At 44.6% G+C, this 14013-nt stretch overlaps 1 protein-coding gene across 1 annotated transcript in view; it reads left to right on the top strand.

Moving 5' to 3' along the window:
• CSMD2 (CUB and Sushi multiple domains 2) overlaps positions 1-14013 on the top strand; it is a 593647-nt gene that overhangs the window by 94331 nt on the left and 485303 nt on the right. The window contains exon 3 of the mRNA XM_032877161.1: positions 7296-7408. Coding sequence (XP_032733052.1) covers positions 7296-7408 — 113 coding nt within the window. The remainder of the gene's footprint in view (positions 1-7295; positions 7409-14013) is intronic.

The raw sequence follows: 14013 nt of genomic DNA, 5'->3' as shown, positions 1-14013 counted from the left end.
GTGGAGGGGAGAGAGTCGTGAGCTGAAGCAAGAGAAAGGCAGGCCAAGTAAAGCAAGCACAAAGCCTTGAGCTGTATCCCCCAGGGAGCATCCTGTATGTGTCATCCCTGGGGGCAGACAGATCTCTGCTTCCTCTTGAGGAGTGGTGCTCGAGTCACAGCAGTGTTTATGCAGTGTTCTTGCCCCTGTCCTCAGAAGGCTGCCCTGGGCCCCTTTCCCTCGGGAACCACGAATAAACAAGCTATCATTTTGTTGACAGTCCACTCTTGATCTGCTGGCCTCACCACACTGAATAATAATAAAAGCTACATTTTAAAACACTGTGGTAACAACTAATCCTCAAATCTCAGTGGTTTAACCCACCAAGGTTCTTTCTTGCTCAAACAGTTAAATCCAAAAACAGCTTGCAGGGGCTCTGCTCTCTGCTGGCTGGAGTCACCCCAAGACCCAGGCTGGCAGGAACCAGGGATCCCTGCAATGGGGGAATTGGGCAAGAGGTGCACAGGCTCTTCAAGCCTCCCTCCCAGAAAGAGCGCACTCTGCGACTACCCACATAGCCTTGGCAAAGACAGTGCCACGGCCAGGCTTGCCCTTGGCCGTGGTGGGGAGATGCCATTCTACCCGGTATCTGGGAAGAAAGCAAAGCCAGGGTTACGTGCTGAGGAGCACCAGTGACTGCCCAAGGGACCCATGAGGATGCAAATAGATTGACTGCTCTGGGAGGTCAAGGCAGCCTCTTTCAGAAACACTGAAGTGTTGAGACATTTGTGACAAGATTTGAACGAGGGGAAGGAGTAAATTAGCCCAGGAGGTGGAGAGGAGGTGAGAAAGTGCTCTAAAAAGGAAAGGGCATGTGCAAAGACCCTGGGGGGGGGGGGTTGCATACTGAAGGGATTGAAGCCTGGAGGAGGGTGGGGAGAAAGGTAAGAGAAGAACATTTTATCACTGACAGTGTTTGTAGAACAGCCTCATGGGAAGCCTCTGTTTTATTATCATTTTCAGATTCTCCACAGGAAACACACAACTTATTGCCTGCACTTGGGGCCGACCATGGCCCCTGCCCTTGACCTAGGAAGACTGATGGGGCCGGAGCCAGGTGGGATGCAGGGGCTGAGTCTGTGTAAGGCGCTGTGTAAGGCACTAGGGGTCCTGGCCTTAATCTTAAGAACAATGGGAATCCATTGGTGGATTCAGCACTGGGAGAGTGAGAAGTTTGGGGTCTTGGACATCACCAGGGTCCAAGATCCTGGGTGACTCTGGGCATGGAGGCAGAAGCAAAGAGAAGGTTCCTGAGGAGCGAGAAAGACAGGGAGGCTTGAAAAAGCTGAAGAGGAGCATTCTCTTATATCTGGGGCCATGCCACCAAGCTCTCCTCTGCTCACTTTAGAGTCAATGGGGGAGAGAGCCAACAGCAGGAGGGGCTTTTGCTGATCTTGCCATCCCCTTAGCCCAAGTCTCTGATAAGCCTAGATTCCACTCTTGAAGCATGCTTAACTCCTTTCAATATGGTATTTAGATTCATCAGATAAACGGTGGGAACGTCTGGAAGTTTTGTTTGCTTATTCCAAAGCGCAGCATGGTTATTGTTCCTGTGAGGTCATCAGCTTGTCTCAGATTTATTTGGGGACCCAGAGTGGGTGAGGGAAAATCGGGCACGGGGGCTGGGGGAGGGGAGTGATGATTCAAGTATCCAGACGGGAGATCCAGGCTTTCACACCCCCTCCCGCATTAGCACTTTTGAGGAATCCTCCATGTTAGAATTTATCTACTAAGGCTGGGAAAGAAAGAGCAGGATGGTAAATATCTAATTAGAGAAAATGCCTTATAAGCTGCAATTCCATATATTGCAAGTGATAAAACTGTAATTGTTTGTTGACAGTGTACATTAGCTATGCGCGGCTTGTGTCAATATAGTACCAAGAAACTAGGGTCTAGGAATCTTTAACGGCAGCTTAGAAATATCATGGGAGCAGCCTTGTTGAAGTGTGAGAGGCCCACATGAAGCTGTATGTTGTTGAAGGAAGAGTCTTCCCAGACCGTCTGGGAAGGACACCCAAGGGTATAGAGCCAAGTTGCACCTGCTGTGACTTGGGCCCATTTGGAGGTTGGAGACACCTAGGGACGGTTGGGATGGGGCCTGGAGAGCAGTTGCAGATAGAGGTCTGACCCTAGTGGGGACAGTTTGACATTTTAATGCCTGCCATTGGGGGCAGCAATCTGTCATCGGCAGACATGCGTGTCTGGGTATGGGAGAAGGGTATCTGGTGCATGGGCATGTCAGAAGGAAGCCAAGGGACATGTGAGTGGTGGCTTTGGGGCTGGAGTATGGTTTCAGTAAGCAGTCCTTTTCCAGCAGGGACCCAACCATGCTGCAGGTGTGTGTGTTTGGGGGATGGGTGATAGAATGTACAGGAAGCAGCTGGAGAGAGGGGCCTGAGAAAGACCAAGTAGGAGCTCAAGGCTCAATCTAGGTAGACCAAGTTTAGGTCAAAACTAATGGAGGACTCAGGTACTGTTCAATAGAAACACAGTGTGAGCCACAAGTGTAATTTTTAAAAATTTTAAATTTAGAAGACATTATAGGTTCATAGAAGGTTGAAAGATAGTACAGAGGTTCCATGTGCCTTTCCCAGTTTCCCCCTGTGGGTACATGGAATGTAACGGTTGTAAAATATCAAAACCAGGAGACTGACGTTGGCATGGGAATATGTTTATGACTTTGTCACTCTGTCACATGTGTGCATTTATGTCACCACCACTGCTATCAGGATACAGACCTGGTCCATTGCCACAAAGAGCTCCCTCCTTTACATTTACCCTTCTTTATAGTTATCCCACTTCCCTTCCTCTCCCTATCCCTTACCTTTGGCCACCACAAATCTGTTGTCCATATCTCTTTTTAAAAGATTTTATTTATTTATTTGAGAGAGAGTAAAATAATAAATTATTGATTTAAATTGCCCTTTGAGAGAGAGAGAGAGATTACAAGCAGTGGGGTAGGGTAGAGGGAGAAGCAGGCTCCCCGCTGAGCAGGGATCCCAGTGCAGGGCTTGATCTCAGGACCCTGGGATCATGAACGGAGCTGAAGGCAGACTCTTAACTGACTGAACCCCCTAGATGCCCTGTTTTTAATCTTTTTAATATCATTCCAGGAACCTGATATAATGGAATCATCTGGTATGTCATTTTTTTTCTTTTTTTCTTTTTTTTTTTTTTTTTTTAGAGAGAGAGAGAGAGGGTACATGCATACACACAGGAGCAATGGTGAGGAGAGGGGTGGGAGGGTAGAGAGAGAATCTTAAGCAGGCTCCGTGCTTAGGGTGGAGCCTGGTGTGGGGCTCGATCTCGCAACCCTGAGATCACAACCTGAGCCGAAATCAGGACTGAGCCACCCAGGAGCCTCTGATGTGTCATCTTCTGAGATGAGCTTTTCTTTCTTTCTTTTTTTTTTTTTTTTTTAACTCAGCATAATGCCCTTAGATCCATTCAAATTGTTGTACGTACAAATAGCCCATTCCTTTTTATCTCTGAGCAGTAGTCCATGGTGTGGAGGTGCCGTGGTATGTGGAACGGGGTTCGTCATTCACTTGCAGGACATTTGGGTCCTTTCCAGTCGTTGATTATTACCAAAAAAGAAAAGCTATGAACAACTGTGTACAGGTTTTTGTGATGATACAAGTTTTCATTTCTCTGGGATGAATGCCCAGGAGTGTGATTGTTATATTGTATATGTCGACTCCTTCCTTCCTTCCTTCCTTCCTTCCTTCCTTCCTTCCTTCCTTCCTTCCTTCCTTCCTCTTTCTTTCTCTCTTTCTTTCTCTTTCTTTCTTTCTTTCTTTCTTTCTTTCTTTCTTTCTTTCTTTCTTTCTTTCTTTCTTTCTTTTAATGAAATGGCCTCTTTCCCGAGTGTCTGTTCCATTTTACATCCTACCAGCAATGTCTGGGAAATCCACTTGCTCCATATCATTGTCAGCATTCAGTGTTGTCCCGATTTTTATCTTCTCTTTTCTAACGGTATGTAGTAGTAAGTAGCCCACCTTCCCACATGTTCTCACTTTGCATTTCCCTAGTGGCCAGTGATATGGAGCATTTCTAATATGCTTGCTTGCCATTCTTGTATCTTCTTTAGTAAGATGTCTCTTTGTGTCTTTTGCTGATTTTCCAGCTGACTTATTGGATCCTTGACTCATTGTCAATCCTCAGGGAAAAGCAGTCTTTTACCATTAAGTGTGAGGTTAGCTGTAGGATTTTTATGGATGTTCTTTATCAAGTTCAGGAAATTTCCTTCTATCCCTAGTTTTCTGACAGTCTTCCCGCCCCCCCATCATGAATGAGTGCTGAATTTTGTTGGATGCTTTTTCTACATCAGTTTATATAGTTGTGTGATTTTTCTACTTTTGGCCTGGTAATGTGGTAAATTTCAGTGACCGATTTTCAAACATTGAACTAGCCTTTTGTCTTTGGAACAAACCCCACTTTTTATGGTATATAATAATTTTATTATATTGCTGAATTCTCTTTGCTAATAATTTTTAAGGATTTTGTGATTATATTCATGTGGGATATGGGTCTTTAGTTCTCTTGATTTGGACTGTCTTTGGTTTTGGTATTAGGGTAATACTGATCTCATAAATGAGTTTGGGAAGTATTCTTTCTTTTCTCTGTTTTTTTGGAAGAGATTATGTAGCATTTGTATTAATTCTCTTTTATATGCTTGGTAGAATTCTCTAGTGAAACCATCTGGGCTGGTATGTATCTTTTTTGGGATTTTTAAAATTACTAGTTCAATTTCCTTAATAGTGGTAAGGCTTTTCAAATGATCTCCTTCATACTGGGGAGCTTACATTAGGTTGCACTTTTCAAGGAACAGGTCCATTTCATCTAATTTGTCAAGTGCATGTATATAATCTGTAGTATTTCCTTATCATCTTTTTGATGACTGCAGGATCTGCTTTCTGTAAATTTTGCCAAGTCTGGATAGTTGCCAATGTGAGAGGTGAAAAATTAGTCTTGTGGATTTAGTTTCTAACTTTTTTTTTATATTAAGTAGCTGGATCATTTTTCTATTTTTGTGTCCTTTGCCCTTTTCCTTTTTACTTGCTTATCCTTCTCATAATTTGTAAGTGTTCTTTATAGATTATGAATGCTCACCCTCTTCTTGTCATATATATTATAATCTTCCCAGTTTGTATTTTTCCTCCTTTTTTTTTTTGCAGTTTCTTTTGCTTTGCTACATGCTTTTAATTTTCACATAATTAAGTCAATCAATACTTTCCTTTAATGCCTCTGGGATTTCATGCTGTCTCCACCAGTAATCAATCGCAAGAAATAGAATTCAAATCAAATTAGCTTGAGAAAAAAAAGAAAGGAAGGAAGCAAGCAAACAGAGAAGGATTGTTGGCTCATGTAACAGGGCGCTGCAGAGTTGAATGTCTCTGCATGGCTGGCTTGAGGATCTCAACAATGTATCATCAGGGTTCTGTCTCTCTTCTCTCACTTTCAGCTTTGTCTGTATCATGGAGAATATAATTTTGTAAAGCAACTAGGCTCTGGATACTGATAAAAAGGCTTCTGGCAGTCCCAAGCTTACATCCTAGTGATTTAGTATCCAAAACTAAAAGGCTCTGAGAATCTGTATATCATATCCCATGGAAGGACTCAGAATGACCCTGCTTGTGTTAAGTGCCCTCCTCCTCCTCCAAAGGAGTCCTTTAAACATGTCACTCTTAGAAAGATCTTCCCCACATAAGATGATTAAAAAAAAAAAAAAAGTTTTTTCCTAATATGTATGGTCTCAATATTTTACATTTAAATTTCTGACCCATATGACGAAATGAGGGAGACAGAGACAGAAGGTCAGGGGCAGGTAGAGGAAAGATTATGGGGTGATGTAGGCATCTCTTGCTAGAGGCTTTTGTATCAGAAGAGAACATGAACTTGAAACTTCACCTGTTTCACAGCTCCATCACTTTCCTTCTCTGTTCCTTGAGTTTATTTTGAGTTAACACGAATCCTGTAAGATTAGAATGGTGGGAAGGGCAAGGACTTCATCTAGCACAGGGCTTTTCATGGTGGGCTTTGACACCTATCTAATTCGATGTGTCTGAACCCAGAGTTCATGACTCCAGGGGACATCTGGACATCCCCTGGAGTCGGACGAAATGCATTATTTTGACAATAGAAGGAATAGAGCAGGATCCAGGAGCACCACGGGTGTCCCATACTACTTGAAAATGAGAGTAAACGTGAATCTTGAACTCCCTCCCAGAGCCTTGATGGGGGTGCAGGAATGTAGGGTAAGACTCAGGGAGGAGATAAAGGACAGAAGCAGATAGGGGACTGGCCCCCTCACCACCTTCTCTGTGCATACTCAGGTCACCTGTGGGGGACCCAGCTGTGGACACCTGCTTTCCTAAAATATGTTCCCAAGAGTTAAGTGAAAGCTTCTTTATCTTTTTAACATTAGAAGAATCTTTTCCAAATGATTCTCTTGTGCTGCAAACGAATTATCTCAGGTTCAACAATTCTATTTCACCTTTGTTTCTTTTCCTTCACTGAACTCACAGAAAAAAATTAAGCGTTTTAATTTTAAAAGCATGTACAGTACGATCCCATTTGTATGAAATTATTTCATTGATGATGATCCCATCTATTGATCCCTCCATCACTTTGTATATCAACTGTTAAGCAAGGTTATTTCTAGATTGCGTTGGTTTTTCTTTCTTTCTTTCTTTCTTTTTTTTACTTTTTGCTTTCATCTTTTAAAAATAATAAGCACTTATCATTTCTATAAAATCAGTAAACTTATTCCTTTTAAAGAATAAATTCTGTGATGAGAAGCAGCCACCTTCTGATACTTAACACTTAGGTCTGTTTTCCTCAGTATCCAAATGAATGTTGTCTGTTGGCAATTACCAGTTTTTAAGTTTGTGGTGAAGTCGACCCAGAGACACAGAAGACCTCATCTAGTAAGGGAAGAGATGGGAGAAGACACCCAAAGAGGAGAAAGGAGAAGAGACATAGATGAGGCAGGCCTCTGGGTCGGGGGATGGCCTATGGCTTTGGGGGAGTGGCCTCCACCTGTCTGTGACAGGAGACTTCCCCTTGCCACCACCTCTGCTCCCTCACCTCTTTGTCCTTGGACACCTTGCCCATGTCTAGTGTTAGTCTGCTTTCATATCCCTCCCTGGGCTGAAGTCAGCATTGTGCATCCAGCAGGTGCTCAATAAATGCTTAAAGGATGCTCATTTCCCAAGGGGGTCATTCTCCCTAAATGGCACCTCTTTGTCTTTCAGGCTCACAGGATTTCAGCTGCCAGCCACCATCGTCAGCGCCGCCGCCACCCTCTCTCTGCGTCTCATCAGTGACTACGCGGTCAGCGCACAGGGCTTCCACGCCAGCTATGAAGGTAGGTACCTCTGGGCTGGGCCACCAGGGCCTGGCATGTGAAGTTGGGATGGCCCTGGGTAGGGATGCGCTGTTCTCAGCTGCAGAGAAGGGGTGCTTCAAATTCAGAGCTCCCCCCCTCCTAACAAAGCTGCCTACTAACCTGTAACTTGGTTACCTAAATTGTCCATGCCATGTTCCCAGGAAACTGAAAATTAAAATCAGAGCTTGGCTGCAGTCATTTATCCTGAGGGCCTGGTCCCATCCTACTTCTCTCTCCCCTAAATGCGTTTGGTTGTGTTTTTATTTATTTATTTTTTTATTCTGTTTTCTATCGGGCTTAATGGTGTAAGGTATCTCTGCTTGGTTTTGGAAATAAGAGAGGTAGAAAGCCTAAGTAAAAAGAAATAAAATAAGGAGCTGAAAAAACACTTCTGCTCAATCTGTGACCGCAAAGCGTGAGTGTTAGGTCATTCAGAGAAGAACTGTCCGTTGTTCCTTAATAGCACGGATTAGGCTTTCTTGGTTTGAGTTATGCAAATAATTTCCCCTTCTCTCGGCTTGTTTAAATACGGTGTTGGCATTCAAATTAACACTAATATCTTCAGATTATACACTATTATTATTATTAACTTTATTATATTAGTTCAGAAGGTGCTACTTCTAGATCTCTGTCATTTCCCTGGGAAATTTACATCTCATTAATAGGTAATTATGCTGCTCTTGGCTAAGACTCACACTGCTATTTTGTGTTGAGATCATTAATAGGCATATTTTAAGACCGTTAATGATAATTAATAACAGTAATGGCATAATACCCTAGTAAAGCATGCCAGTTATTTGAAAGCTTTCTTACCTCCAAGAACTTAAAGAATAAGTGAGGCTTTTTGGAAGGGAGCTATAGCAACATAGAAAGAGATACCACCTTTTTCCCGGCTAGGAGTGCACCACAGAAAGAGAGCAAGTCCTACTCCTTTGGCAAAATCCATCCCTGGTAGTCGGGGTGTGGGGGATAGAGTTTGATGCTTTAACCTGAGTGTTTGAGGACTCCTGAGGAAAGGCTCCATTATTTTTAAACTAAAGGTTTCTGAGAAGGCTCCAGAGAAAATTCTGCATGCCTTTAACTGATAATTTCTGACATAATTCTAGCCTTTAACTGAGGGCTCCTGATAAAGACCTAATGATCTCTACAGGTCTCTTGAGGTAGCTCAATTTCTTTAGAAAAAAATGATCACATCCTCCCAATATCAAGTCTGTGATCTTGGTCATTCTGGCTATATCTTCACCCCAAATCTTTGTCCCTGAACCCAAAATAACTTTCTCTAAATTTGAGTTACAAATGACCTCTTCAGAAATCCCTTACAACATCTCTGGTCATGAGTTCCTTTTACAGCATGTTGGCCTTAGGGAGATGGGGCGTATTTGGGGCTGGTGGTAGGGATAACTCAGGGACACCACAGTTGGTGTCTGCAGAGATGCTGGGAGGGGCTAGCATGGGGGACCCTGGCTGGACCCTTATGATGTCCTCACTCCACCATCCTTATAGATATTTGTCAGAAGCCTGGACTTTCATGAGTGTCCTGTTGATCTCTGCCCACGTTGCCCCCTCTAGGAAGCAAGGCCAAGCACTTTCTTACCAGGCAGAGCAGATCTGAGGTTATATTCACTGATACCTTTTAGATCAGAGGTTGTAGGTAGCTTGGGGCTCATGGCAAGGCTTATAGTTAGACATCAAAGTCCTATAAACCCCTTGAAATTAGGGGCAAAATGCTGATACTTAAAAAAAGAATTTTTTTTGAGAGAGAACAAGTGAACAGTGCTAGCAGGGTGGGTGGGCAGAGGAAGAGGGAGAGGGAGAGAGAGAGAATCTTAAGCAGACTCCATGCCCAGTGGAGAGCCTGACATGGGACTTGATCTCACGACCCTGAGACCATGACCTGAGCTGAAATCAAGAGTAAGATGCTTAAGGCTGAGCCCATTCTGAATGTATATGGATAGATGTGTGTTTTCTTTTCTTTTTTTTTTTTTTTTTTTTTTTAAGAAAAGAGTAGAACAGAGATCAACAAACTATGGCCCCCTGGCTAAATCCAGTTCATGCTTGTTTTTGCAAATAAAGTTTTATTAGAATGCAGCTAAGCCCACTTGTTGCTGCGCTGTCTATGACTGCTGGCATGGGCTACGATTTCAGAGTCAAGGTACTGCCACAGAGACTGCATGGCCTGCAAGATCTACGATCTTTACTCTCTGGTCCTTTACAGAAGAAGTTCGTTGACCCTTTGTCTAGAGCTGTGCTATCCCATATGGTTGCCATTGGCCACATGGAAATATTTATAGTTACATTACTCAAAATTAAATAACATTTAAAATGCAGTTTCTTGGTCACATGAGCTACCTCTCTAGTGGTCAGGAGCCACATGTGGCCATGATACTGGACATCACAGGTGGAAAGCTTCTCCATCACTGCAGGGGACGCTACTAGACGAGCTGAGCAGGAGCTTCCGTCAGCTTCACAAAGGGTCAGCAGTTCAAAAGAGGTCATGGAATAGTGCAGTCAAGTATAGGCTGATGAGTCCCTCTTTCCACCTGCCCAGCAGAGGAGGTAGCCCAGATGTGAGGCTGCGCAGCATTCTGCCGCAGAACCAGTGGGCCAGAGGAAGGGCCTGCCCTACCCTGGCCATGTAATGGTGCCTTTGGTGGTAAGAGGACAAAGCCTTGCGGGCAAGGTCCAGGCAAACCCTGGACCCATGTGAACAGGTTGCTGTGGTTGAGTGAGTCCCCATGCAGTCACCTGAGCGGGTTTCTGCCAACTCTGGTCTCTGCAGATGCTGTCTTTGCACAGCCTGGCAGAGTGGCTCAGAGATGGGTGTGCTAACAAGGGAGCCAAGCACAGAGAAGCCAAGGCTGGGGCACTCAACAGACCCCATTGACCTGGCCTGGGCCTGGCCTGTGGGGCAATGTGTACATCTAGAAAAGTATGAATTGTACTGACTTCTGGAACACCCCAAGTAGAGGGGCGGAGGGCGGGTGGCAGGGAAGGTGGGAGGAACAAGTACGGCCCGCACTGCTGGGAATAAAGCACAGGCTAGCTGTATGCACCTGATGGCCAGGGCCTGTCTGTCACTGGGTGTCACCGGGCTTATGAAAAAGACACCAGATAATCCCATATTTGCAGACTTACAGATAAACACTAGCTTCTTACGCCTGTAACTGACTATCTGACCTTGGGCAGAATTTTTGGAACTACCTGGGCCTCCCTGGAAGGCAGGGAGGGGATCCTGTAGGTAGAACGACTGAATATTTGGCTTTCTGGGAAAGAGGTCAGCTCCATTGCAGAGTACATCTTAGACAATTGTGCTGGACAAGTCATAGACAGGGTCCAGAAGAGGAACACCCCTCCTCATGCCACCAGCCTGGGCTGCCCCCGGCTGCCACGGCCCCCTTGCATTCTCTAGTTCATCTGGGTCCTGTTCTTAGTAGCTCGCCTTGGCCGACGTCCCTGAGAGTCTGCTATCAAAGCAAGATTGTTTCCTCCATTGCATCAGGAGAGTGGAAAGTACAGATAAGGGGCTGAGCTGCTGCGGGAACTTTGGAGAAAGGTGAAGTCAGGTGAAGAGTGTCAGCCCACGGCAGCTGGTGCTTCAAGCAAAAGATCAAAAAAGGCCAGTCGTCTAACTCTGAGATGGCAGGAGATGCTTGATTTGTAATCCGCAGGGACAAGAGCGTGGGCTGCGGCCTCCGATCAGAGGGAAGGGGATCAACTTGTATTAAGCGCTGACTGTATGCCAGGCACTTTACATACATTATCTCACTTAATCCCTACGGCAGCCCCATGGACAGACGTTGCTATCTCCATCTTACAGATGTACGAGCTGCGTGTGCCTTGAGAGTTTTGTGTTCAAGCTTAAGGCTACTTGATGACCAGGAGTTTTTCCGTGGCTTCTCTGACACTAAAGCTTGCACTCCCTGCAGAATTCCTGGAGGAGGGCAGAGATGGGTACCTCCATTTCATGGGCAGGTCAGCTGGAGCTAAGTCAGAGGTATGGGAGGACCCAGGAAGTCTGCCTCGGCTTCTGCTCCCCTTCCAGCGGGTATGGGTCATGCTGGGGAGACAACAAGAGATGTTTCCAGAACTTCCTCGCTAGGGTTGCCAGATAAACTACTGGGTGCCCAGTTAATTTGAATTTTTAATTATTCAAATTAAAATTTTGAATAAAGTATAAGTCTATCCCAAATATTCCATGGGATAGACTTATACTAAAAACTTGTCCATGGTCCATCTGAAATCCTACTTTAACCGAGTGTCCTGTAGATTCATTTGCTGGCTCTGGTAACCCCATTCCCAGCACCGAGTTCCCAGGAGTCCTCACCCCATTCACTCCCCCACCCCCTCCCGACTTCCAGATCTTGCCCCTGCCCTGGTCTGCCCAGCTAGGGCTGCCCATCCACTGCAGAGGGTCCAGCCTCACCTCTGCTGTTCTGGGGAGTATACGTTTAGCCAGCGATCCACATGAGCACATAGGCACCTGCACGGGATTGGAGAGTCACGTGCCTTTGGAGTTATGCTCTATGTTCAGTTCTGTACTCTGGTAATGAGGACGGTGTTTTTCTATGTTAATAAGAGTAGCCCTGCTTTGTTTGTCCTTCTGAATGAATATCAGTGAGGGAGCCATTGTGGTTTCCTTGTATCACAATTATTTAACTGGTAGTCTTCTGTGAACACTTAGGTGAAGAACATTCTTGTACATACAACTTAAAACCTCATCTAATTATCTTCTTAGAATAAATTCTTGGAAGTGCCATTGCGGGGTCCGAGAGTGGGTAGATTTTACATTTTAATGCATAATTCCACTGTGTTCTTGGAAAGGTTATGCTGATGCCCACCTCCACCAACAGCACATGAGAGCCTAACCCTCTGCCCCCTACTTTATCTACATTGCATGTTGGTGAGTTTTAAATCTGTTTCGTTGATTAAAATGGATAAAAAATGACATCTCATTGGTTGTTATAATTTCCAACTCTTTGATGACAGGGGAGGTTGAGCACCTGTCTTCACTTACTGGCCTTTTGTAGATCATTTTGTAAATTCCCTGCCCCGCCTCTGCCCACTTTTCTTTTGAGGTGTTAGTATTTTTTTTAATCTCTTTTCTCATAAGTGGCTTTTGTATATTAAAGATATTAAAGTTATGAGTTTCCTTTTAATGTGTGGGAGTTTTAATCTTTATGCCACTGATTTTAAATTTAAAAAATTTACTTTTATGATCTACCTTTGGTGTCATGTTTGGAAAGGCCTTTTTCATGTCACAATCAGATAAATATTCATTTAAATGTTCATCTTTTTCTTTTGGACTTTTATTTTTACATTTCACTTTTAAATCCCATTGGAATTCGGTTGTGTTTGTCTTGGTTTCAGGGACTATTTCTGTCTCTGGCTCTCCAGTGCTCTGGTCTGCCCTATCCATCTTTGAGTGTGTGCGAGTCCCTTACTTCTCAGTTTGTTCCCAGTGTGACTCTCCCTGATGTGTCTTTGGGTCTTATTTCTCCAAGCCTAACCGCCAGGCTTCTTGCCTTCTCCACGCACAATCTGAAAGGCTATGAGATTGTCTCCATGTATTCCAGACTCACCGGCATGTAAACGGGAATTATTATAAGCAGATCAGAAATGTCAATTAGATGAGAGTCTCTGCAGGTTTTAAATGGCCAATCCTGGTTTCACCTTTGCACTTTCGGACCATTAATCCAGAGTTGTCCATCAGACACTTTCATGACGGGGGACCCATGCCTGAGCGCTGGGTCTCAGTCAATCAGATCTATTTTCATCATCCAGATCTGAAAGTAGGTATTTCTGCTTAGCGGACTCTGACTGTTATCTTGGGATCTCCCTATCAAAATACTGGAGGCTTCCTTAAAAATCAGGCCTGTTCTAGTTAATGTAGTATCTCCACAGAATCTAGAAGGATGAAGAATGCTTATTCTTGCAAATTCCCTGGTAACTGGTTTTTTTTTATTTGTTTTGTTTTTTAATATTTTATTTACTTATTTGACAGACAGAGATCACAAATAGAGAGGCAGGTAGAGAGAGAGAGAGGAGGAAGCAGGCTCCCTGCCAAACAGAGAGCCCAATGCAGGACTCGATCTCAGGATCCTGAGACTATGACCTGATCCGAAGGCAGAGGCTTAACCCACTGAGCCACCCAGGCGCCCTTCCCTGGTAACTGTTAAGGGGAGAGGTGGCATCATACAATGGTCAAGACTCTAGGTCCTGAGTTCATACAAATCTGGAATCAAAGCCCATCTCCGCCATTCACTTGCTGTGCGACCTTAGGCAAGGAATTCTGCTTCTCTGAGCTCTGACCTCCCCATGTGAAATCAGGTAAGAATATGCTTCCACAGTTGGGAAGACTAAAGAAGAGAACATACAAGTCACACGATGTGTCCAGGACAGGGCTCTGGCTAGCATCCCCGCTCCATAAATATCAGCGGATCCAGGAAGTCCTGCTCACACTCGCCTTACTTGCCTGGGATTATTTCCAGAGATGGGAGAAAAGCTCATGCCATTGCCAGAGGTCACAGTCCCAGCTCCACCTCAGTCCCCTGGCTCCTGAGTTTGCCCCAGATGCTCAGCCCAGT

The sequence above is a fragment of the Lontra canadensis genome, unplaced genomic scaffold (assembly GCF_010015895.1).
Source record: "Lontra canadensis isolate GAN:19392208 unplaced genomic scaffold, GSC_riverotter_1.0 scaffold60, whole genome shotgun sequence".
In the NCBI taxonomy this organism is placed as follows: Eukaryota; Metazoa; Chordata; class Mammalia; order Carnivora; family Mustelidae; genus Lontra; species Lontra canadensis.
This window is presented reverse-complemented; position numbering and strand designations above follow the sequence as displayed.